This window comes from Carya illinoinensis, chromosome 2 (genome assembly GCF_018687715.1).
Source record: "Carya illinoinensis cultivar Pawnee chromosome 2, C.illinoinensisPawnee_v1, whole genome shotgun sequence".
NCBI lineage: Eukaryota > Viridiplantae > Streptophyta > Magnoliopsida > Fagales > Juglandaceae > Carya > Carya illinoinensis.
The window spans coordinates 22272299-22295981 of NC_056753.1; the positions used below are offsets into that span (position 1 = coordinate 22272299).

A 23683-nucleotide genomic window follows, 5' to 3' on the forward strand; every position below is an offset into this window, starting at 1 on the left:
TCTTCTAGTGGTGGGACTTTTCCCATTGGACTGGGCTTAGTAGGCTTACTTTGGACCAGGTATATTTTATCAATTCTAGTTGCCTGCGATTCTTAAGGACCATTTGTTTCAAAAAAGACATTGAGAATTTTTAAATATAAAATATGCAGTCGAAATGATTCACCGAGATCTGTAAAGAAAATAATCCCAGAGAGGGTTCTTGGTTATCCGTTTCACTTTGCATTAAGTAACAAAGATTTCCAGACATGGAATTAGACAGGAGGTGTACTCAACTAGATAAGATGCCAGCACGGAGCTCAGATGTGGCAAAAGATATACTCGACTGTGTAAGACGTGAGCTCAAGGCCCAGCGTGACATCAATAAATATAGGTTGAATGATAAAATCTTGAATAAACAACATTTCTCTTCATTATAAAGGGGAAGTATTCAATTGGAATTAACATTGATGGTACAACCACTCAGCAGCTTTTAGAAATATTTTATTTTTCTATTTGAAAATAGAAAGTGAGAAGGGTCAAAGTGGCAACGAGGATGAATTTTTCCTGTCCAGCTATGAGTTTTTGCATTTTCTTGAACTGCTTTTTGGTCATAATTCCCTGGTAATACTCATGAAAATGACATTGACAATGCATATGATTAAGCCGAATATCGTGGCAGAAATAAGAAATTGTGAACATGATTATCGACGGATCCAACATTCCGACCAGTCTAGCTTTAAATAAAGAAGACAGTAACATATATATATAATGCAAGTATTGTACAAGTAACTTTCAAAATCTATCGCAATTATTTCCTCCATTTTCTTCTCTTTTTCTTAATTGGCCTACATTCTGTAGAGAGCAATACTTGGAAGAAGTGGGTAGAACTACTTGTTTACAGATTATATACAATGTCAACTCTCTATGGGATGTGTGTAATTTGATTCTCACCAGCTATCTCAGTCTTTTTGGGTATGCAGGAACAAAATCCCAAACTAATTTCACGGGTGCACATGCTTTCGTCAAGAAGTTTTCCATAAGTGTATCTCTGATAATTTAAAGAAAATTATCTTTATCAAATAGTTCCAAGAATGAACACGAAGTCTCCAACCGAGAGCACATGGTTTATACGGCTTGTCCCAATAGTGATCGCATAATAAAACTCAATAATAGTCTCTTTTAGCATAGCTTTTCGATTTAGTGGTGCTGGGGACAAAACCACTAAATCCAAGGGATGATGGGATAAGACCTACACAATATGGGGATTGGCATCTTCAAAGAATTGAAGACCAAAGAGCATGTTTCATCTTCTTCTTCCTCCTTCTTGTAGCCTCTTTTACCTTGGCCAACTTTTGAGTTAAGTAGTGTTGGGGGCCAAAAGCTGCAACTCAGACCCACACGTTGAAGATTTATTTTAGCAAAAGCAAAAAATTGATGGGACAAAACTTGCACAAGAAGGAGTTGACATCTTCTAAGAAAGGAAGACCAAAGAGTAGTCTTCGTGAACTTCTTCTCATCCTCTATTTATAGTAGATTTCCACACCATTGAAAAGGGCAAGCTAGGTTTTCAATGTAATACAGTTTTAAGAGAAGAAGTGCCTGTATTAACACCATTTATAGTAGATTTTACACCCCAAAGCCATCGACATAGGAATTAGTGGCGAACCTAGTAAACTCAATACCTTATTTATGCACTTTCATTAGTTCAACAAACCATGAATGTAGACCACAAACGCAACAAGTACCAGCACTGCCGTGAGAGCAAAACATGACCATCAGACCGATTATTAGCTACCAGATTTGGAAAAAGACAAACAAAAAGGAACCAGCGATTAGTATAATGCTTGTTGATACCATCTAAATTAAATAAGCAATGCATATTTAATGTATAAGGTGTGTTTTGTAACCACCTAGCCAAGAATGAATCATTCCCTACCCATGGTGATGATTCGGGCTTCGATCGATGTAATTTAGGGCCACGATGGTGGTCCGGAGTGACAATATGGTATCCATACATATATTCATTGAGTAAATAAAAGATAAATATAACAAATATAACTAGATAATAAGATACACCGATTTATATAATTTGGCACAAGACCTATGTCCATGGATCATTTGGAATACAAATTCATTATAAATAAAAATATTTTTATAGTCACTCACAGTCTGTAATAACTCATTGTACAAATGATAAGCTGAAGTTTTTGGTCTAGAGGTTGACGAAGCTCTCTCCTTCTAGTTGCCGAGGAGAAGTCTGGAAGAAGCCCCCGCACACTTTGATCTCAAATCCATTTTATTCGCTCCTATCAATGGTTGGAGGACAGTTCAGCTTTATGCCGCTACGACGTTCTCTCTCGCATGCTTGACCCCCATTCCCTCTCATTTTCCCCTTTTCCCGTCACCTCCTTTCCCCTCCCCCTCCCCCCCCCCCCCCCCCCCCTCTTATGTATCCTTTGCATGTGATCCCTTCCTGATGGCACCTCATGGGCTGGCCTTGGAGCACCATTTGAGCCATGGGATTTTATCCCTTCCAGTCACAGAGACAGAAAGTCATGTACTTGAGCTAAACCAATTATAGCTCTTTGTCTGGACTAGGCCATGAATAACTTATTTCCGACATTAAACTGAAGTTCTTCCTTTCTTTCTGTCCGATTTTTATGAACTTATTGTTGGCCACGATCATTATGTAACAGGTTATATATTATGCCCTTGTTAAGTACCGTCCAGCCTAAATTGGAAATCAATTCCTGACCCAAGATGGCCAAGAGAAAGAGCTGTCTGTCTCTTTATTATCGGTCCATTCGAGGGGCCTTCAAAAATCCAGTGCCTCACATAATTAGCTTAATTTGTTGTCCTACATATTATAAAATTATTAAAAAAAGTTATGTTTTGGTGTCATAATAACTAAAATTACACGAAAAGAAAACAGTAAGTATATATGAACCACAAAAGGATCCAATGGAAGCCCACCAAATTAAATAGGTAGTGCCTTTCGTAACAAACTTCCTCCATTAATATTCCAACACTTCATATTTCTACCTTCCAAACAAAGACTACGCCCCAGAAATGAACTGAAACCTCTTCACTTAAAGACCCGATGCAAACTAGTTGGTTTTTAACAAAAAAATTTCACATAAATATTTAACCTTCAAACTCTGATTCCCCAAAGCAAAGGCCACTCTAGAAAGTATCATGTCTTTCTGTTCTTGGCCTTGTTCAGATCTCCCTAGAGCAATTCGTATTGTCTTGGCAATCATTTTTGTGGTCTCTGCCTCCTTTCTGGATCATGTCAATGGAATGGACGCGAAAACAGTGATTGACTCTCCTTAATTTATTGACACAAAAAATTGGCACCAACCGCACGATAAAGGTCGATATATATCAATGGCGATGGAGACTTCACGTCTGTCCAAGCTGCCATTGATTCTGTTCCTGAAGGCAACTCTCAGTGGGTTATCATTCATATTAGGAAAGGAGTCTACACGTAAGTATCTCTCTCTCTCTCTCTCTCTCTCTCTCTCTCTCTCTCTGTGCGTCGACATACGTGAATGATGATCTAACACCATGCATGCTTGCATGCCATCTATGAGGAGCTTAAGTATTAACTTGTTATATATATAAATATATATATAAATATATATATTTTTATATTCTTGTTTATTTTGGTTAATGGCAGAGAAAAGGTGCACATCCCAAAAAACAAGCCCTATATATTTCTGAGAGGAATTGGGAGAGGAAGATCAGCCATTGTATATATGGTCGGAAAGCTCTTCTGATAACGTGGCTTCTGCAACTTTTAAGGTCGAATCCCCCAACTTCATTGCCTTCGGTGTTAGCTTCAAGGTAATCCATTTTTTTTTAGTTCGTAAATGAGATGTTTCTTTCTTTAATATTATATGATATAGCTAAATGGTACTCTCTTGACCATTTAATCTGCATTTTTCGAAGCCAAATCATATTTAATTAAAATTAACTCTACACCTTTTTTCTGCCTAGAACTTCCATTTTCAACCGTTAATATGCTAATTCCTATTGAGAGACAAACAATTTGCTATCTAATGTTTTGATATTGAAAAAATTCATGGGTCTAACTCATCTCATAAAACTAGTTTTAGAAGAGAAAGCTGTCTATTCTTTATAAACAGGAATAATCTTCTCAATACTTTCCCTTACAGGCAGGCCAGTATTTTTTCTGGTGATTTTTATCACGGGATAAGTAGTGTAGACCAAGTCTCCATTTGCCATTTGTCCTATAGTTGGTTTTAATATTATGAAAAAATTCATGAACCTAATTCATTTAATAAAACAAGTTCTACAAGAGAGGGTTGCTCATCATTCCTTAATTTTAACGTTTGCCATTTGTCTTGTGGTTGATCCTGATACTATGAAAAAATTCATGAGTCTAACTCATCCCGTAAAATAGATTCTATAAAAGAGGGTTGCTCATTCCTTATATATCCATATTATTGTCCACAGGCAGTGTGGGATACCCTTCTGATCGACAGACTCAACATGCTTTGAACTTTTCAAATTATGTTTTTATGTTTTCACATAAAACACTTCTATTTTGGAGACATGCACTAAAAAAGCAAATGGTATGTTATAGAAACAAAAGCTTCACTCAGAGGATCACCAACATGGTTCGATCTTCAACCATTATTAAATCCCTCCACTTCCCCGCCCCCGGGGAAATGATCAATGATTCAATCTTAAATTTGCCTTCAATTTTCCCCTTAAAACTTTTTTTTTTTGGGTCTCCAATTAATGCAGAATGAGGCTCCCACAGGGGTTGCTTATACCTCACACAATCAGTTAGTGGCAGCATTCGTTGCCGCAGACAAAGTAGCATTTTACCACTGCGCATTCTACAGTACACACAACACCCTCTTTGATTTCAAAGGCAGGCATTATTACGATAACTGTTACATCCAAGGCTCGATTGACTTCATCTTTGGCCGCGGCAGATCCGTCTTCCATGTAACGATAAATTTCATTCAGACTCACTTTCGCCTCTTTTTTTCTTTGCTCAAATTAATTAATGCTATGTACAATTAAATTGTTGATGTGATCATGCAGAGCTGTGAGATCTTTGTAATCTCAGATAAGAGGGTGACGATTCATGGATCAATCACAGCTCAAAACAGGGAAAGTGCAAATGAGAATAGTGGGTTTGTTTTTGTTAAGACTGTTGTACCTAAAGGCTGGACCAATTGGAGCTATGACGGCACCACAGAGTAAAAATTCCTTACCGTTTATTTTCCTACAGATTTTCCAACAAAGAAAGAATGTACCACGTTGAGTTTAAGACTTTTAAGTGCAATGGACCAGGAGCAGAGTCACAACAGCGTGCTCCATGGTCCAAAGAACTCACTGAGAAAGAAGCTGCCCCTTTCCTATCTATAGATTACATCAATGGCGAGGAATGGCTGCCAGTTTGGCCATGAAGAATGTCGTCCTAAATCATAGCCACTAGAAAGAGAGAGAAACTTTACTTAAAAGAATGTTGTGAGGGTTACAGATGACAAGCATGCATTAGCTGCTGATACCCCAGTTTAAGTTACATTATTCATATGATAATTTTGCAATTCTAGTGTTGTAAAATTTTGGTGAATCTTGCTATTTGGCAATGTAGAATGCGAGTGCAGTAACATATGGTCAAGCTTTTAATTTTGAATTTCCAAGATAGATCTGCGTTTCTGTAATTTGATGATTGCATTTTTGGACAAACAGATAATAAATTTTCACACGAACTAACCACTAAGCAGTAGCTTCATTTATTCAAAGCTGTGATTACATTTATTCAAAGGTGGTTTAAATTTTGGAATCAAAATCCGCCAACAATTGCATTTTTGTACAACCAGATAATAAATTTTCACACGAGCTAAGCACTAAGCAGTAGCTTCATTTATTCAAAGCTGTGATTACATTTATTCAAAGATGGTTTACATTTTGGAATCAAAATCCGCCACCAATTCCTCCACCTGAACCAGCCCCACCACCAAAGCCGCCGCCAGCACCGCCTCCGGCTCCACCTCCAAACCCTCCTCCGGAACCACCGCCAGAACCACCTCCAAAGCCACCTCCGGAACCACCGCCAGAACCACCTCCAAAGCCACCTCCGGAACCACCGCCAGAAGCACCTCCAAAGCCACCTCCGGAACCACCGCCCTGACCGAATCCTCCTCCACTTCCTCCACCGAAACCACCTCTTATGCTCTCAGTATGCTCAACTTTCTCCAATTTTCGAGACTCAGCCAGTCCTACCGCCAGCAATAGCAGCAGCATCACACCAAGGTACAAGGAAACCTTCCCCATCTTTTCTCAAAACCAGAGGATCAGCTAGAGATCGAGAAGTACTATAGAAGAAAGCAATGCTTAATGCTTGGTGCTAGCAAACCGAGTCGCAGTGCCTTTTATAGTGGAGAAAGCATGCATGCATTAATGCACGTACGTAATTGAGATCTTAATGCTTTCATGTGCGTGCATGCCATTGTGGACCTCCGATCCCTTAATTAGCACGATTACGATCAACAGATCAAGAAGAGAAAAATTCAACTGGTTCCGATAACGAATGATAAATGGCCGCAAGAAGGCTTGAAGAAAACCTTGGCCGCTAGCTAGATAAGGTTACGCTAGAAGTTAAAGCTGTGCTGTTTTTTTTTTTATTTTTTATTTTTATTTTTTTTATTTTTTATTTATTATTATTATTATTATTATTATTATTATTTTACATAATGATTAAATAAGTTTTTTTTTTAATAATATTGTGGATTTATTTTTTAACAATTCACTAAACATGCGAAGATAATTACTTCATATTTTTAGAGAAAGAAACCTAATTTTGTTCTCAATTATGTACACATTTAATTATATCCAAAAATGATTTTATTACAAGCTTGAAGAAAAGAAAAACCTTGACGTTCCTTCTTATATGTATTAGATTAATGATCATGTACGGATGAAAATTTTAAATGACTAAAGACACCAAATATTTTGAACTAGCTAGCTAGCTACATATATACAAAGAAATTTTCTTAAAATTAAAATTTTATTCACCATACTATCATTATACTTTCATTTCATTATATAAGAAGTAATAGATTTATTACTATTAAATAATCTTTTATTAGATAACGAGATAAAAGTATAATATATAATATTATTTTTTTATATTGCCTACCTTATATATATATATAGAAAAATGCTACATATATAGTTGATCTCTCGATATATATTATTGTTCAAAGTTAATTACCATTTAAATATTTTTTTAATTTTTAATTCTTTTACGTAATCATTAAAAAAATGACTATTAATAAAATTATATATATTTTTTTAAACTAGCGGTACGCCCTGCAGCTGGCCAGCCCGCTAGCACCGTCCAAACTCTTTTAGAGGTGCTCTACTTTTCATATTTCTCACTTCTCTTCCTATGTATACCATGAAACTTGTACTAAACTTCGGAAAAAATATCTCCACTTTAATGTTTGTTACGGGACCATCGAACAATGTAAATAGTATTTACAGCTAGCCGTTGCCACGAGAAAGGCGAAAGTTTCGCATTAACTTAAAAAATGTAAAAGTGATCATTTATATAAATTTTTATTTCATCCTAAGATCCAAATATTGGTTGAGTTAAATGATTGGTTCGGTATGGTACCGATTCTTAAGAATTGAAATCGATTCGTTATCAGTTTTCATATTTTGTAATTGCTAAATTAAAAAAATTAAAAATTTCAATTTCAGTAATAAATTAATTTGTATCGATTCTTAGATTTTTAAAATCGGCATATATCAGTTTAGTTTCAAAACTCTTTTTTAAAATTGAAACAAAAATAGATCGCGGTTACATTTCTAGTGATACGATCGATTATAAAATGTTTTTACAAAAAAGTATTTGACGTGTCACAATTAAATATATTAGTTTGTAGACTTTATTTTTATAAGATGTATATTATATGAAACGCACATGTTTTTCTATTATAATAAAACATAACTTAAAATATAAAGCACTCGTTAATGGATAAGCATTGTTAATTGATTCACCATCTAATTTTACTACAGCCCCACTTAGCTGGGATAGACTTACCCTAGGCCTACTACATTTGGGACCACTTCCTTAATACCATCCGAACCTAAGCAGAAATTTAAAATGCTGTACAAATGACTACCCACCCAATCAAGAATAGGCCAAGCAAGGGTACCAAGATAGTAATGACGCCAGGCTTGCTGTGCATGCGCCTGCCCATGTTGGCATGCACACCGAAGGAGCACGTCATGCACCGATTTTGGACAAGTTTGTGGTGCTAACATCACTTAGGAAATTGTGGAAAGTAACGTAGTTTGAGGGGATGGAGGAATCGAAGTGAGACAGAGTTGAATTAATTCAGTGAATAATGGCAGCAACGCCACTTTGTTACTTACAATTCTCTATCACGTATTTAAATCGTCTGCAAAGAATCTACCCACCGCTAATGAGAATTGTGATTCAAGACTCAACAACTGGATATCACAAAATCTAAAACACAGTTGAGAAACTCTCTACTATACTAATTGATAGGATAGTGCTAGCTAGCTAGGTACGAGTCTTTTGAAAAAAGTGTGATGGATTATCGAAAGTGAATCTTTTCATATAGATCCTATTTATAAATAAATTAATTAATTAAAAAACTGCGCGAGAGTTGTAGTACAATACTTAGGCCATATTTGGTGCATAGGTGAAACTTACGTGTCCTAAATTCACATAAATTAATTTCCTTAGAAATGTGTCATTTAGGCCCCTAGAAATAAAGATGTTAGAGCCGAAGGGCATGTGGGCCGGAAAGAACAAATTCATAAAATGGACAAGTTTGGCAAGTATAATGAGACATAATATTCTTATATTATTTTATTTTATTATTATTATTTTTTTAAATTTTTATATAAAATATAATAAATAATTTAATATTTTTAAATCCTAATTTAACCTTTTGAAATTTTAAAATAATAATAATATTTAAAACATAATATTTTAAACTTTTATTTAAAATTAAAAATTCTTGTTTCGCTATCTAAAATTGTGCTGAAAGACTCACGATCCGTTAAGCAACAAAACTGTTCTTAAATATTCTCAGATAATTTCTATTCAAATATCACTTAAATACAAAATACATTTAATTTCAGATTTTTAACTTTTTATCTAATTATTATAATTTTTTAAAAGTCTAAAACAAAACACAAAATACAGTACTAATTTTTAAATTTTTAAACAAAAATTATATTTAAACAATTGTTTAACTATATAACTTTTTTACTTAATTTTTTATCTTTTATATTTTAAAGTTTAATAAAACATTCTAACTCAAATCAGTTTACTGTTATAAATAGAGGTATTCTAAATATCCAACCAATAAACCCATGGAATATAATCTAGGCACGTTAGTTAGCCTTATTTTAATCCAGCCAAAGCAATAGTTTTGCTTACAGCCTAGCTCTAAAGAAAGGTTGACACATAAAGGTTTTCATTAATTTCTAAAAGATTTTGGCCGCAGCAAATCATTTCTCACCTCAAGATAAAAATTGCATTTTTCATCCCAGCACATCCCTCTCTCATATTAGCAATATAAAGAAGTGATAACATAGAAGAGTTAGTTAATTGGGTTTGATTACATTGTAAACTAGCTCACAGTCGTGATCATATAGCAGCTAGCTCTTTACGTATACAAATTCTCATGTAAACTAAATTCATTATAAATATGACCAGAATGCTTCTAGTAGATTTCACGAGAAGATATTTCAATAAAAAAATCTTTTATGGTATAAGAGTTAGGTTCTAAATTCAAATCATGACTCTAAACTTACCATAGACTACTACCTCGCTTGGAAAACACTATCGGTACCCTGCCTCTGCGGACAAAAACTATTTTGGTTTGTTGATGGCCAAATTACGTGCCCTCCCTAACTCACCTTCTCCTCCACAAATCCCAGCTCCAAATACTCCTATATATGATTACTAGTATGAGCAAGATCATGTTATACTCAGCACACTCCTCTCTACCTTGTCGGATTCTGTTCTCACCCAAGTCATCAGTATACAAATATCTCGTGACTTCTGGCTAATGCTAGAGTGCATGTTCTATACTCAGTCCAATGGGCAAATCATGAATACTCATTTCCAACCAGCCACTTTAAAGAAAGGTAACCTCTCCATCCAAGACTATTTCCAAAAGGGCAAACACCTTGCTGATATCCTTTCTGTTGTTGGCCAACCACTCCATGACACAAAAACCACCACATACCTCGTAGCTAGTCTTACCTCTGATTATCACTCCTTAGTCACTACTATTACTACTCGATTGGAAGCCTTGTCCATTGATGAGCTCTATCTCCATCTCCTTACTCATGAGCTCCGTCTCAAATGACAATCATCCTTCTCCGATCTTGGCATGTTGTTAGCTAACATGGCTACTCAGGTCTCCAACAAAAACATGACGTGGTTCTCCACATCCCTCACGCTCTAGTGGAAGAGGGCATAGAAGTGGCTCCTCATCACCAGTAGCATCTGCATAAATTGACACCAACACTTCATCAACTGACTTAGTATGGTACTTGAATATCAGAGCCTCCAACCACATCACATTAGATTTGGAAAATCTGACATTAAATGCCAAGGATTACACTTAATGGACGTGCTTCAAGTGGTGTCAACGTAAAACACCGAAGAATACCCCGTGTCGTAAGCATCCCTTGGTATGTCATATTGAGGAATGGTCCTCACAGAATTTCAAGGACAAAATTCCTCATAGGGAGGGGAGGTTGGCCAGTGCAAAAGGCAAGCCACCTTCCAAGGACAAAGGGAAGGCAAAGAAGATAGCCTTTACTTGGCAAGTGGAAGCCAAATATGATTTTTGCTCATTGGGTTGAAGCAAAATGAGGAGGAGAAGTCCGCACTAATCCTAAGAAAGGGCGAGAGGCACCATATAAAAAGCCTAGCAGACATATCTCAACATAGGGTGTAATAAAGGACTTCTCATCCTATAAAGCGAGAAAGGGTTTGTACATAAGGCGACAAAGAGGAGTTGAAGAGGTTGGTAGCTCAGACAAAGGGTGAGGTATGAGCCTAAAGTGACCAACGGCCAAGGACAAGACCCATGTGGATGTACAAGATTTTTAGACAACATGGAAATGCTCAGAAGGCAGCACTACTGTATGCAAAAGCCCACACTCTATCTAAACGATCACAACTCAAGTAGGTTTTCAGGGAAAAGGCTATGGTTCTGTAGGCCATATCTTTTGAACCTAGAGGTATGGTCTAACTCCACATTGAAGGCTCATACTTAGGAAAGGACAGCGGATTGGATGCAAGGCAAGCTACAAAAATGTGTGTACCTTGTCCCATCAGTTTGTATCTATCATCTTGTAGAGTGGCAACTAAGGCTACAGGGTTCCTATCTGGGCACATCAAAAAGTCAGAAGGGTATCAAAAGGACACTTGACGATACTGCCCTATAAATGGCTAAAGGTAAAAATCAAAATCTCACTTTTGAGATCGTAAAGAGTTAGATTTTCTTTGGAGCTTGGACCTTCAAAGATAACAAGAGACTTCTAGAGAGTGACGAAGAGAAGAGGAAAAGCAGTGTCATTGCCACTGTAGTATTTCTAAGGTAGGTTAGCTTCTAAGATAATGCTGAGAAATGTGGGTAAATGTTGTGGGTATGTCATGGGATTTGCATTGCATATTCCATAACCTTTCCCCTTGCTGCTCATGAAATAATAAATATTTTCCTTTGTTATGTTTTACATTACTTTACGTCGTGAATTTTGAGATCTAGATTTGAGATATGAATGGTTCGGATTGGTAATGTTGTGATTTTGGATGTGTGAGTCTTACCGTTAATCATCATGGACGATGAGGATTCCCAAGGCCATTTCTATGATGCATTGCCCCTAATTTCATACGAGATTGAGAATATGTAATATCCCTCTCCTGTAAGTTTAAAACAATGCCATCTTTTAAAATCTCGGGAACTATAGTGCTACTATTGACCTTGAATTTAAAGAGTTTCTGAACGAAATGCCAATTATAAAAGATTTGTTTAATCAATATAATTATTCTTTATTAAAATACTAAAAATATAAAAGAAACTATGCAAAAGCACTTATCGAATTTCTCAAACTTTTACTATAAGGAAAATTTTCCCTCCTATTGGCCCGTATAACAAGTCCAACGACCCTCATTCAAAAGGAGTCAATGAGCCTCTATAGAGTACTCGGCCCATAAGAAAAACTTTCCCATGAAGCAACCCACATGTGAAAAAAGCAGATGATAGGGATAGATGGGACTCGTTGCCCTGACACCCTCAATGACACCCAACCCTAGAGAACCTGTGCAGGCAGGTGGGCGAGAGATATAGGGAACCCTCAATCTCTTGAAAACAGGCATAAAGGGGCTTAACAAGAAACGTCCAAAGGGTAAAGTGAGTTAAGAAGCTATGCTGTATTAAGGGCACCACTCTCCGGACTCTACGCCACATTAACAACATCGCCCCAGGACCTACACCGCATTAAAGGATACTGACTAGGTAAATAGTTGAAGTGATGTGAACTCCTTGAGGCTAGGTACGGGCTATCCCTACCCATAAACCTAGTATAAAAGCTAACCTCGAGGTACGAAGAACTCTATCTGATTCTTCTAAGCTCTTGCACAATTTACTAAGGAGATATACTGACTTAAGTATCGAAGACTCCCCACCCCCAAGGCCCCCCACTCTTTGTGTTTTCTAAGTGTGTAGGTGGAAGACCCAAGATCTGAGTTGCTAGAACCTAGCCCAAAGACATACAAAATAGATGTTAACAGTGGTGCCATCTATGGATCTTTATAGAATTCACGTGTCCTTCATAAACTTGTGACAATCCATTCTCAGACAACTCGGGGACAAGAAGAAGCGACGTCAACAAATATGGAAGCAAGGCTCGCGGCAATGGAGCAACTAGTAGGAACTAACGAAGTGTAAACCCTTTGAAAAGAGTGCGAGACACTCAGAGTAGCCACCAAAGGACTGAAAAATGATGCGAAACCAAACAACAGCGAGCTCGTAGAGTCTAGAAATGTTGGAGGGGGAAGTGACACGGAGAAAGAAAGAAAAAATATGTAAAACGAGTTGAGTAACCTCAAAGAAAAACACGAAGAGATGGTGAAAAAGATGGACACATTGTCATCAGTAAACCAACTGCTCACCAGCATGGGTCTAGCCTACAGTGAGGAGGTGATGGTTGTGCCTTTACCACCGATGCCTCTACCATCGAAGTTCCAAGTTCCCCTCATGGACAATTATGAAGAGGCTAGAGACTCCTCGAACACCTGGAAACCTTCGAAGCCTATATGACCCTGCATGGTTTCCTGGGAGAAATGGCTTGTGAGCTTTCCCGTTGACCTTGAAGGTGCTGGTAAGAATACGATTTGGGTCCTTGGCACCCAGGTCCATAGATAGTTTTGGGGAGTTCGCTCGTCTATTCCTCACATAGTTTATAGTGAGCAGAAGAAGAAGACTCTTTGTGGTGTATCTCTTTACCATTAAGCAAGGGGAAGACAAGGCACCGACCAATGGCAAGGCTCGTGAGAAGCTAGAGAAAGGACCACTTGGCAACAGGAGGGAAGAAGCCCCTATGAGGGGCCTGGGGTTTCGACTTGACTAAATGACGCTCACCATCCAAAAAGATGACCGGTAACTTGCCTAAGAAGATGGCTACAAGAGCACTAGTCACCGCTATTGCACCTACCATTAGTACAACACTCACAACACATAAGATTGCATTTCCTTGAAAGAGGAAAGAGAGTAGGCTAGGCAAAAAAGGCCATGGTATCCTCTCGCCTAGAGGCCAGAGTGAGAGTTGAGGAGGAGATCACGAGAAAGAAGTACGAAGAGGGTTGATAAGCCGAGGGAAGGGAGCCCAAGGCAAAGGGTAGCTGTGCAGGATCCCTGCATGGTCGCCCCTGGGTACTACATCAAGAAGGACCATCGCTAGGGGAGATCAGGACCATCATAGGAGAATTCACTAGTGGGGGCAACCTTATCTAGTTGGAAGGTGCACACCCAGCAAGCAAGATACCAAGAAGTGTCCTCAGTAGAACACCGCCTCACCAAATATAAGAGAAGCAAACTGGCCCTGTCATCTCCTTTGGAGAAGACAACGAGAAGGAGGTCCTCTATCCATCGAATATGCCCTGGTGGTGACTACGCTGGTCACCAACTTCACCACTAGGAGGATCATTGTCGAGAAAGGAAGCTCCACATACATCCTCTTTTGGGAAGCCTTTACTTAGATGGGGATAGATACCGCCCGACTCCAACCGGTTTTCATGCTACTAAAGGGCTTCTCTGGGACATGGTCCAACCAATCGAAACCATCGCACTGCCTGTCTTGGCAAGTAAATCCCCATGTATGGCTTCTCTGGGGACATGAAACCCCCTGACTCCAACTAGCTCCCATGCACCTACTTATAGTTTCTCGTGTTTTGTACTTGATTTCTCGTAAATGCGACGATTACTATAAATTAGCTCTTAACTTACTATCAAATTACTGTATGTGTGATGGGTAAGGGAACTACAGTTTATATATGTATGTTATCGTATATGCCATGTCATACCATACTATGTCATTACATATTTATTTGTTAAACATGATTTATTCTGTCATGAAATACTTATCTGTTACATAATCTATTATGCTATGTATTGCTAGCTATTGCAAGTATGTCATGTTATGTTTTGCCATCTGTTACATGTATATCATCTCATGTAATATTTTCTGTTACATATTATGTTATGTTGTGAAATATTATCTGTTGCATATTATGTTATGAAATATTGTTTGTTATATGTTATGTCATGCTACAGAATATTTTACCTTAAAGTATATCATGTCTTTCAACTTATGTTCATGTTATGTTATGTTACGTCAGGACTTCTATCATTTCAATTCATCTCACATTTCATCTTAAGTACAGTTTGTGTATATCAGGAACAACCTTTCAAGTCATGTTAAGTTTGTTAGGATAAGGTAATATTCTAGTGAAACTCCTTTATTCATGTTAGTGTCTAAATTAGTGTGGAATTTCATAGGTTGACAAAGTAAAGTCAATAGATTGCGAATGAGACCTAATTAACTGGTCAACGGATTGCAGCAGGCACTAATGCCGATGGTGCCATGCTTCAATTGATGTTATGCATACTCGTGCAGGTGTAGATACCTGACACAGGATATGTATTTTACGTGCGTCTACAACAAGTATAGATAGTTGTGAACTAGCACGTACCATACATGTGTCCATAACAGGTGCAGATACCTGTGAACTAGAATGTATGTTAACGTACTCATAGCTAGTGTAGGTATTTATGTTATGAGGCGGTAATTGGTAGGGACACACAGTTCAAAGGGACCCATGTAGTACTCACATGGTCACTTTTATCAAGCTTATTGAACAAGATCTCAAGTTGATGTATTTCACGCTCATGTCATATTTCAAGTTCATGTTCATGCTATATTTCACGTTCACGTTCATGTCATATTTCAAGTTCATGTTATTCAGATCAAGTTCATGTCATGTCAAGTTTCAAGTTTAGTTCACCTTTCAGTTTAAGTTATGTCAGTTCATGTCATGTTACATGTCAAGTTATGTTATGCTTACTTATGACCTTTATTATACAGTCCTGCATTTACTGCTATGCATGCATCATTAACTTGTGTGGAAGTTATCTGATAACTTGTTAAGATTTGTATTCAGATCTCACTGTAGTAGTCCCAACTACCATTACCCCTCGAATGGTAGGAGATGTGTTAGAACCAGGACAGGGAGTTGAGCCTGGCCAATTGGAGGAGTTGATTAGATGCCGCCAACGTAACGTGGAGCTTACGACCTCCATAGTTACATTCTTAGATAGTATTATGACATCATTAGTTGAGTTACGCGAGTTGCTCGATAAAGTAGCCTAGTAGTTATATTTTGATGTTGTAATTATCGAGATCAGTCTCCCATACTTTTGAGATTACAGTTTTCTGAGACCCGCACTATAATCATAGATTTTTATTTTATCAAGTATGCGTGGATCGTGTTTTAAGTATTTGAGATATTATCAATTCGGTGTATAGTGTTACTAAAAAAAATCTACTGTAATATTGCATAATATTAGGTACATGTTAGGAATATTGTATCTTTATATGTCATAAATGGGAACATATGACCTTGTGTTGCATGTCTTGACACTTCAAATGTTTATTCGATCCCAAGTGGAATCTGGGGGCATCACAACTGGTCCTCACTGAGACCCCCTAAAGAAGATTCTACAAAGGCTGGATGCCTCAGGTTGCCTTACAAACTGGGCCATGGAACTGAGTGAGTTCGACATGGAGTACGCACCACAAAATTCTATTAAATGGCAAGTATTGGTGGATTTTGAGGCAGAATTCACCAGCTTCTCGGAATGGATCAAACATGTTCCTCCCATGAAGCCCTAGCAGGTCTTCGTTGACGACTTATCCTGTCGGGCTGGAGGGGGAGTGAGGGTGAATATTGTTATAGAAGAGGGTGAAAAGGGTGGTTATGCAATCAAGTTGGCATTTAAAACCACAAACAATAAAGCAGAGTATGAGACACTATTATCTAGCCTAGTGATCGCCAGGTCCTTGGGCACCAAAGAAGTAGAGGTGTGAGCTGATTCTTAGGTAGTAGTCAATCAAGTACGGGGGAAATTCACTGTGCAGAGCGAAAAATTGAAGAAGTATCTAACGCTGATAGAGGCCGAGCGCACCCACTTTAAATACTTTCATATCCAACAAGAGCCAAGATCCGAGAATCAAAAAGCAGATAAATTGTGATCAGGACTATCGAGATACTTGTCGTGGGAATTCAAGTGGTAGAAATAAGGTCAGGAACTTTGGAATGGGCGTTGGATATTATCAAGTACATAGATGCTAATGAGCTACCCAACAACAAGTGGGAAGCTAGAAAGATCAGGAACAAAGTAGCGCATTACACACTAATCGAAGGGATCTTGTATAGAAGAGGATATTCCACACCTCTCTTGAGGTGCGTCTCGCTAAAAAAACCCAATATGTGTTAGCAGAAGTACACAAGATAATTTGTGGAGATTACTCCAAAGAAAAAGTGTTGGCAAGCAAAGTGATGAGGGCGGGATACTACCGGCCTTGCGCCCTGCCGAGGAGTACGTGCAAAAGTGCAGAAAATATCAAGAATACTTCAAAGTGCCCCATAGTCTGCCAGAAGAACTAACATCAATCACCTCGTTGTGGCCCTTCACCTAGTGGGAAATTGACCTAGTAGGCCCCCTCCCGCCTAGCAAAGGAGGAGTGAGATATGGTGGTGGCAGTGGACTACTTCACCAAGTGGGTAGAAGTCGAGGTGTTGACAATAATCGCGATGAGTAACATCACACGCTTCTTGTGGAAGATAGTCATCTGCAAATTTGACATTTCCCTTGTCATCGTATTAGATAATGGGAGGCAGTTTGACTCTAACCACTACCGAGACTGGTGCCAGGAACTGGGGACCAAATTTTGTTAGTTGTCTCCAAGAAATCGTCAGTCCAACAGGAAGTTAGAGGCAACCAACAAGACACTGATGGGAATACTCAAAAAGAAACTTAGCAACAAAAAGGGCACTTGGGCAGAGGAACTTCCCAGATTTTTATAGGTATACTAGATCATAGTGAGGACCCCAACAAGAGAAACACCCTTCACTCTGACTAATGGTCATGAGGTGATGCAACCAGTTGAGGTTGGCATCCCTACCTACAAGGTGCAGCACTTCGAGCAAAACTTCAACAATGAACAATTAGAAGAACAACTTGACTTGCTAGAGGAGGTTAGGCTTAAAGCCAAAGTGAGGATAGCCATCAACAAGAGGAGGGCGGAATGATGTTTCAATAAATGGGTATGCCCAAGGACATTCAAGGTTGGGGACCTCGTGTTAAAATAGATGAGAATAACTACTCGAGATGACGGGAAGTTGGGCCCTTGATGGGAAGGCCCCTATGTAGTCATTGCCAACAATTGTCCGGGCTCCTATTGGCTTCAAGACTCTTAAGGAAACGAAATGCCACACCCCTAGAATGCCAAGCACCTGTAGAATTTTTATTACTAAAAAACTTTATAACTTGTAATTTACATTACCATGTTTACAATGTAAACTCTATTAATGAAAGTGTGGCTTTTTAAGAATAAAATACGTCTCACCTAGCCATATCTCAACTCCTTACTCTAGCAACGTAATCTCCATCGCTGACTACTTACCCCCCGCGAGGCCCCAAAGGAATGAGTTATGCCTAAGGCCATCCCTAGGTTGCTCGGGATTTACCTTCCTTGTGAGCATCACCAGGCAAGAGGGGTTCAAGTCTCAAACTAGCCGATAACTTACCTCCCCACAGGGCCCTAAAGAGAGAAATGCGTATTCACGTGAAAATATATGCAAGTGCACAGAATCATAACAAGTAGTAAAATGTTTTAAAGAAAATAGATATCAAGCCCATAGAGATTAATTATGCTATTGAATACTGAAATTTACTAAATTAATTATTATTTGGAAAACCGAATAAATGGAAAGATTCTACTATCTAAATTAAATTAAAATACTTGACAAAAATAAATTTAAGAATAAAATAGCATAAAATCTAAGATTGTAAATATAATAAGAATAGATATAGAGCATTTTATTTCACCTAAAAAATTCTACACAATTTATTCTTCCAAATTTTCCAACTTGATAATAAAAATACCTTAACTTTCAATATCTTTTCTCGAATAATAGTAAAAATATCTCCAACTAATAACTCCATATCTTTATGTAAATTTAACTAATTAGAGACTCATTAAGTTCTTTGGATCTTTCTTAAAAATCACACTAATCACAATAAAGTATTTCTACTTTCGCTCAACTAATGGTGCTTAATCCTAGAGCTCTAATCACAAATCACCTATCGGTAATCATTGTGATTCAATAGATCAAACAATAACTAGCCAGAAAATTGCAAGCATTGAGAACAAGGAATAAACACCCAATCATGAAAAAACTAAAAATAAAATAACTTGGAATATAAATTGTGTGCTCAAAGCTAGATATATCAAAACTCTAGAAAATAAAATTAGTTCATAATGAAACTGAAAATAAAAAGCTTAAAACTAGTGTTCTTCATTAGAGTTCGTTGGAGAGCAGAGGCGAGATCCGTTGGAGAAGCATGCGGCTCTCGCCTCTGCTCTCCAAATCCACCTTCTTAGAAAAATAAAGAATAAAAACTAAACTAAAAACTAGACTCTAGAAAATCGTCAAAAACTCAGACTCTCCAACTCCCCCTACTCATCTCACAACACGGGATTAAATAGCTGTTAAAGTTGACAAAAACGAAATCAAAGACTTAAAGCTATAATCTAGCCTAAAGATCTAAAATATCCTAACATATACTTCTTGAAGATGAATATCCTAAAAATAACGAGATTATCCTAAAAATATCTTAAAATATGAAGATAAATATTAACAAAAGAGAAAAATATCCTAAAAATAATGGGATTATCTAAAATAGAAGATTCAGTGATATGCTTCTTGAATTGCAGAGCTCAGGAGGGTCCCAATGTATAGATGCCATGTACGCTAAATATAACTGGTCTCCTCGCCCAATGGCTGAGATGTAAGGTTCCTGACCGAGATGAAAGACTCCCATCTCACCAACCTACCGAGTGGTAAAGCTACTCGCCTTTGCTAGTTGTTGTCCACGATGTCATTTAGGTTGGTCATTTAGGTTGGTCGTTTAAGTTAGTCGTTTAAGTTCAACTTTCTTCGCCCAAGCTAGTCTCCCTTGGGTCTCCTTGCATGCCGAGAGGAAAGGCTATTTGCCTACCGAGGGGAAGTCTTTTCACATTTGGGCAAGATAAATCTCTTTGCTGCCCACGGGACAAGGCTCCTCATCCAATCTTCTTGGCTCTCATCAGATCTCGCCACCTCTTGTCAATTTGGATCCATAATCTTTTCTTTTGTCTCCTTTTGCACTTAATTCCTTCAAATCCAAGAAAATAAAGAAATATATATAACCAATAAAATAAAATTGATAGACTTAAAGGAAAACTGACACATTTCATAAACAAAATATTAATAAAAATCATATAAGAATCACACTTATCAATGCGCCTTAAGGCCATCTGATCCATCTCATGACAGAGAGCGGCTCCAGCCCCTTAGCTGCCAAGAAATTTACCTCGACCTCCACTAACATGAAGAGTGGGATTAGCACTAGCCTAACCCAACACTTACCTTCCTTGTGATGTCAACGGTGAACAGATCTAGTCCCAAACTGTCTGACAACTTACCCCCTATGAGGGCCAATAGGTAGGCAAGTGGCTCAACCTCCCTTGCATGGGAGAGCCGGACTAGCCTCTTAGTTTCCTGACAACTTACCCCGACCCTCATCTCGGCGAAGAGCGGATTGTCTACTTAGCTATCTGACACTTACCTCCTTGTGAGGTGCCAAAGGGATGAGCTATGTCTAAAGATTGCTTTTTCCCTCTCGCAGTGGAGAGCGGGCTAACCTTTGACAACACTACATTTACCTTCCTTATGAGCATCAACAGACTGGAGTAGGTCTAGTCCAAAATTGCCTGATAACCTACCTCCCCTTGGGAACCTAAAAGGTGAGTTGCGCCTTAAGGCCATCTAATCCCTCCCATGATGGAGAGCGGGTCCAGTCCCTTGGCTGCCTATCAACTTAACCTAACCTCTGTCGTGATGAAAAGTAGGATTAGCAGCAGCCTGATCCAACACTTCCCCATGATGTCAATGAGTAGAAGTGGGTTCAGTCCCAAACTGCCTGACAAATTACCTCCCCGTAAGGGTTAATAGGTGAGCATGCGGCTCAACCTCCCTCACGTAGGAGAGTGGGTCCAACCTCTTGGTTGCATGACAACTTACCCAGTGCCCATCATGCTAGGGGTGGACCAGCTTCTCAGCCATCCGGTAAACTACCTCCTCGGGGGGACCAAAGGGGTAGGCTTTACCTGAGGCATTCTGACCCCTCCCCCCACTAGAGAGCTGGTTTAATTTTTTAACTGCCTGACATTACTCCTGGGACGCCATCTTATATAGCGTAATGACAAACAAGTAACAGCCCAGATCCTTGTCACGCTCTACCTCCACTAAATGTGACGTTGAAAGAATAACACCTCAAATCTTCAGCAAAATGGGTTACGTTAACTTGTTTAGTTTTTCACACTCATAGTGGAGAATGGGTTACATTAAATTGTTTAGTTTTTCTAGCAAAATAGCATATAGTGGGACAACTTCTCAACTATGGCAGAGACCAAAGAGGATGGCTTAGCCTAAGGCATCCCGACCTCTCTCCCTATAGAGTATAGGCCTAGTCCCTTCACCATTAGTGTTAACTCCCAAGGAGCCCCTCTAGACCGATGTCAACAGAACGATTGTCCAATTGCAATAACGAATAAGTTCTACTTTTAATTGTTCATAACCTAAGTGGCATCACCTCCATACCCCTCGCTTGGTACACTCCCAAGCACTAGAATGAAACGCTAAAAGCAGAGAAAAAGAGAGAAGAACACAAGAAGAAAGAAGAAAGGAAAGAATAATCAGGGAATTCCAGTAATGTTGTCATAAAGCATAGATACAAACAAAGAAAAATGAAAATACATAAGTACAAGAGGGAAGTCTTCAGCTAGAAAGGTTGTCGCCGGCAGGGTTGTCTGAGAGCATACTTGGAATCAACTTATTCCCTATTAAGATACCTTGCTTCAACACCTCCAAGTCTGGAGGGTGGTCCTACACTTTCAGTGCCCTTAAATTACTTCAGGGGTTCAAGAGCACAGTCCCTCATTCTCTCAAAGCCCTCCAAGTTGCCATAGGACTAGGTGTCATCACGAACTAAACGGACATGTGAAAACTCCTCGCGCAGCCAAGGGATGACGGCTTCAGCATTATCCAAGCAAGACCTCAAGTCCAGGATGGTAGCTTTATGGGAGGCTATCACACAGTCAGCCTTGGTAAGCTAGGACTCCAACCCCACCTCTCAACTCTTCTCTCTAGCCTCCCCGACATGAGCCAAGGCATTCTCAACCTCCAAGTCCCTCACCCTCTAGGACTTGGCCTTGAGGACATCTTTATTTTTTGTAAGGGATCAGGAAGCCTCCTCAAACTTCCCCTCAATCCACTCCAGCTCCTCTTGCTTGCAGTCGAAGGATTCTTGAAGGTGGTCCCTCACTTCCATAGTAAGCACTGCTTCTAGGCTGTGCAAACCGGTCTCCTCTCAGGATCTCACCAAGTTAGACTTAAGTTGGGCCTTGTGTTGATGAAGCTGAAGTATCCTCTTCTTCCTCTATCGTTGGCTAAATTGCACCTTGCTGAGGGTTTCCTTGAACTCCTCTTTTCTCTCTCTTTCTTCCATGGCATGGTGCAAGGTCAACCGCACCAAAGATCGGAGTTCCTGGTTCTCACTTTCCAAGCCCTTTCCGTCATCCACAATGAAGTTTGCCAACCACTCTATGCCCTGCCATGAAAGTTTCAAATTATTGTCAAAGGAAAATGCACCAAGAAAACTTAAAAAGAAAGTATAACGAGTTGATAGTTGACCCTAGAGAGGAACTCCCTGAGCCTCCCAGCCGTTTCCTGGATAGGGTCAGAACGAGCCCCACCTACAGCCGGCCTTGGAGCAGCATCCCCCATCTCTTTACAAGGGTTCTCAATCATGATGCCATCACCCCCCAACACCTTAACACCCACCATGAACTCCGCCTGGGATGGACCTCCCCAGCCTTTGCCCTTTCCTCCACCTTTTGCTTCACATTCAGGAACCTTTTCGACCCTTGGGCCTAGGAAACTGCTGGAACCTTGCCAGCCGCCGACACATCTGTTTGAGGACCAAGAAGGGCTCCCTCAATCTCCCTCACCACTCTTATATCTACCTTGGTACTAGCCCTAGTCGAGACCAAGGCCGAAATGGTGTTAGTGTAGGACAAAGAAGCACTAGTGTTCACCAAAGTTGCCAGGACCTCACCACCTTTGCCAATTCCGACCCTAGCTCCAACTTCCGCCAAGGCCAAAGCTGAGATGGTGTTAGTGAGGGGCAATAGAGCCCCAACGTTGGCAGCAATAACTGAAGCTTCATTGACCTCCACTGTCACCACCACAACCTCAGTTTCGAATACATCCACTAGAACCCCCTCGACCCATGACACGACCCTCGCTATTTCCCTTGCAAACACAACATCGTCACCCCCATCGCCCTCCAAACTGGGCTTAGTTGAGACAACCTTGACTTGGAGGGAATAAGCAATAGGAGATTCCAGGATAGAAACCCGGCCAAAAACAACCTTGCCCTAGCAGGACGCTCCTCGGATTAGGGCAAGGGAACCCTTTTGAGGTCAATGTCAAGGGACAAGGGAACTATTTGGGACTCCCAAATAGGATGGTCCAAAAGGACCTCATAAAGTTGCAAGGAGAGCAACTCCTCTCTAAGCAAGAGTTCCACAATCCCCACATTGCTTGGCGGGATTGGAGAGGAAACTTCTGAAGTAATTGGGAGAGTCCCCTCAGGATGTGAAGATTGGCCATCAGAGGATTGGCCCAAACTTACTGAAGAGAATCAGCACCGCCAGGCTCTCGTAGGGAAGGAGAAGAAGGCACGACATTAAAAGATGATAAAATCTCCTT

General features: G+C 39.3%; 1 protein-coding gene and 1 pseudogene across 1 annotated transcript; one reads left to right on the top strand and one right to left on the bottom strand.

The window, feature by feature from the left end:
• The first annotated feature begins 3366 nt into the window (after window positions 1-3366).
• LOC122301791 lies at window positions 3367-5630 on the top strand (annotated as a pseudogene).
• A 307-nt stretch (window positions 5631-5937) lies between these two features.
• On the bottom strand, window positions 5938-6297 carry LOC122301792 (glycine-rich cell wall structural protein-like). The gene has a single exon (XM_043113171.1). The coding sequence runs from the start codon at window positions 6295-6297 to the stop codon at window positions 5938-5940; it is 360 nt and encodes a 119-aa protein (XP_042969105.1).
• Window positions 6298-23683: the final 17386 nt, after the last annotated feature.

Bases quoted from the DNA above. Each gene is read 5' to 3' on its own strand.
- LOC122301792 (XM_043113171.1), bottom strand. From the start codon at position 6,297: ATGGGGAAGGTTTCCTTGTACCTTGGTGTGATGCTGCTGCTATTGCTG.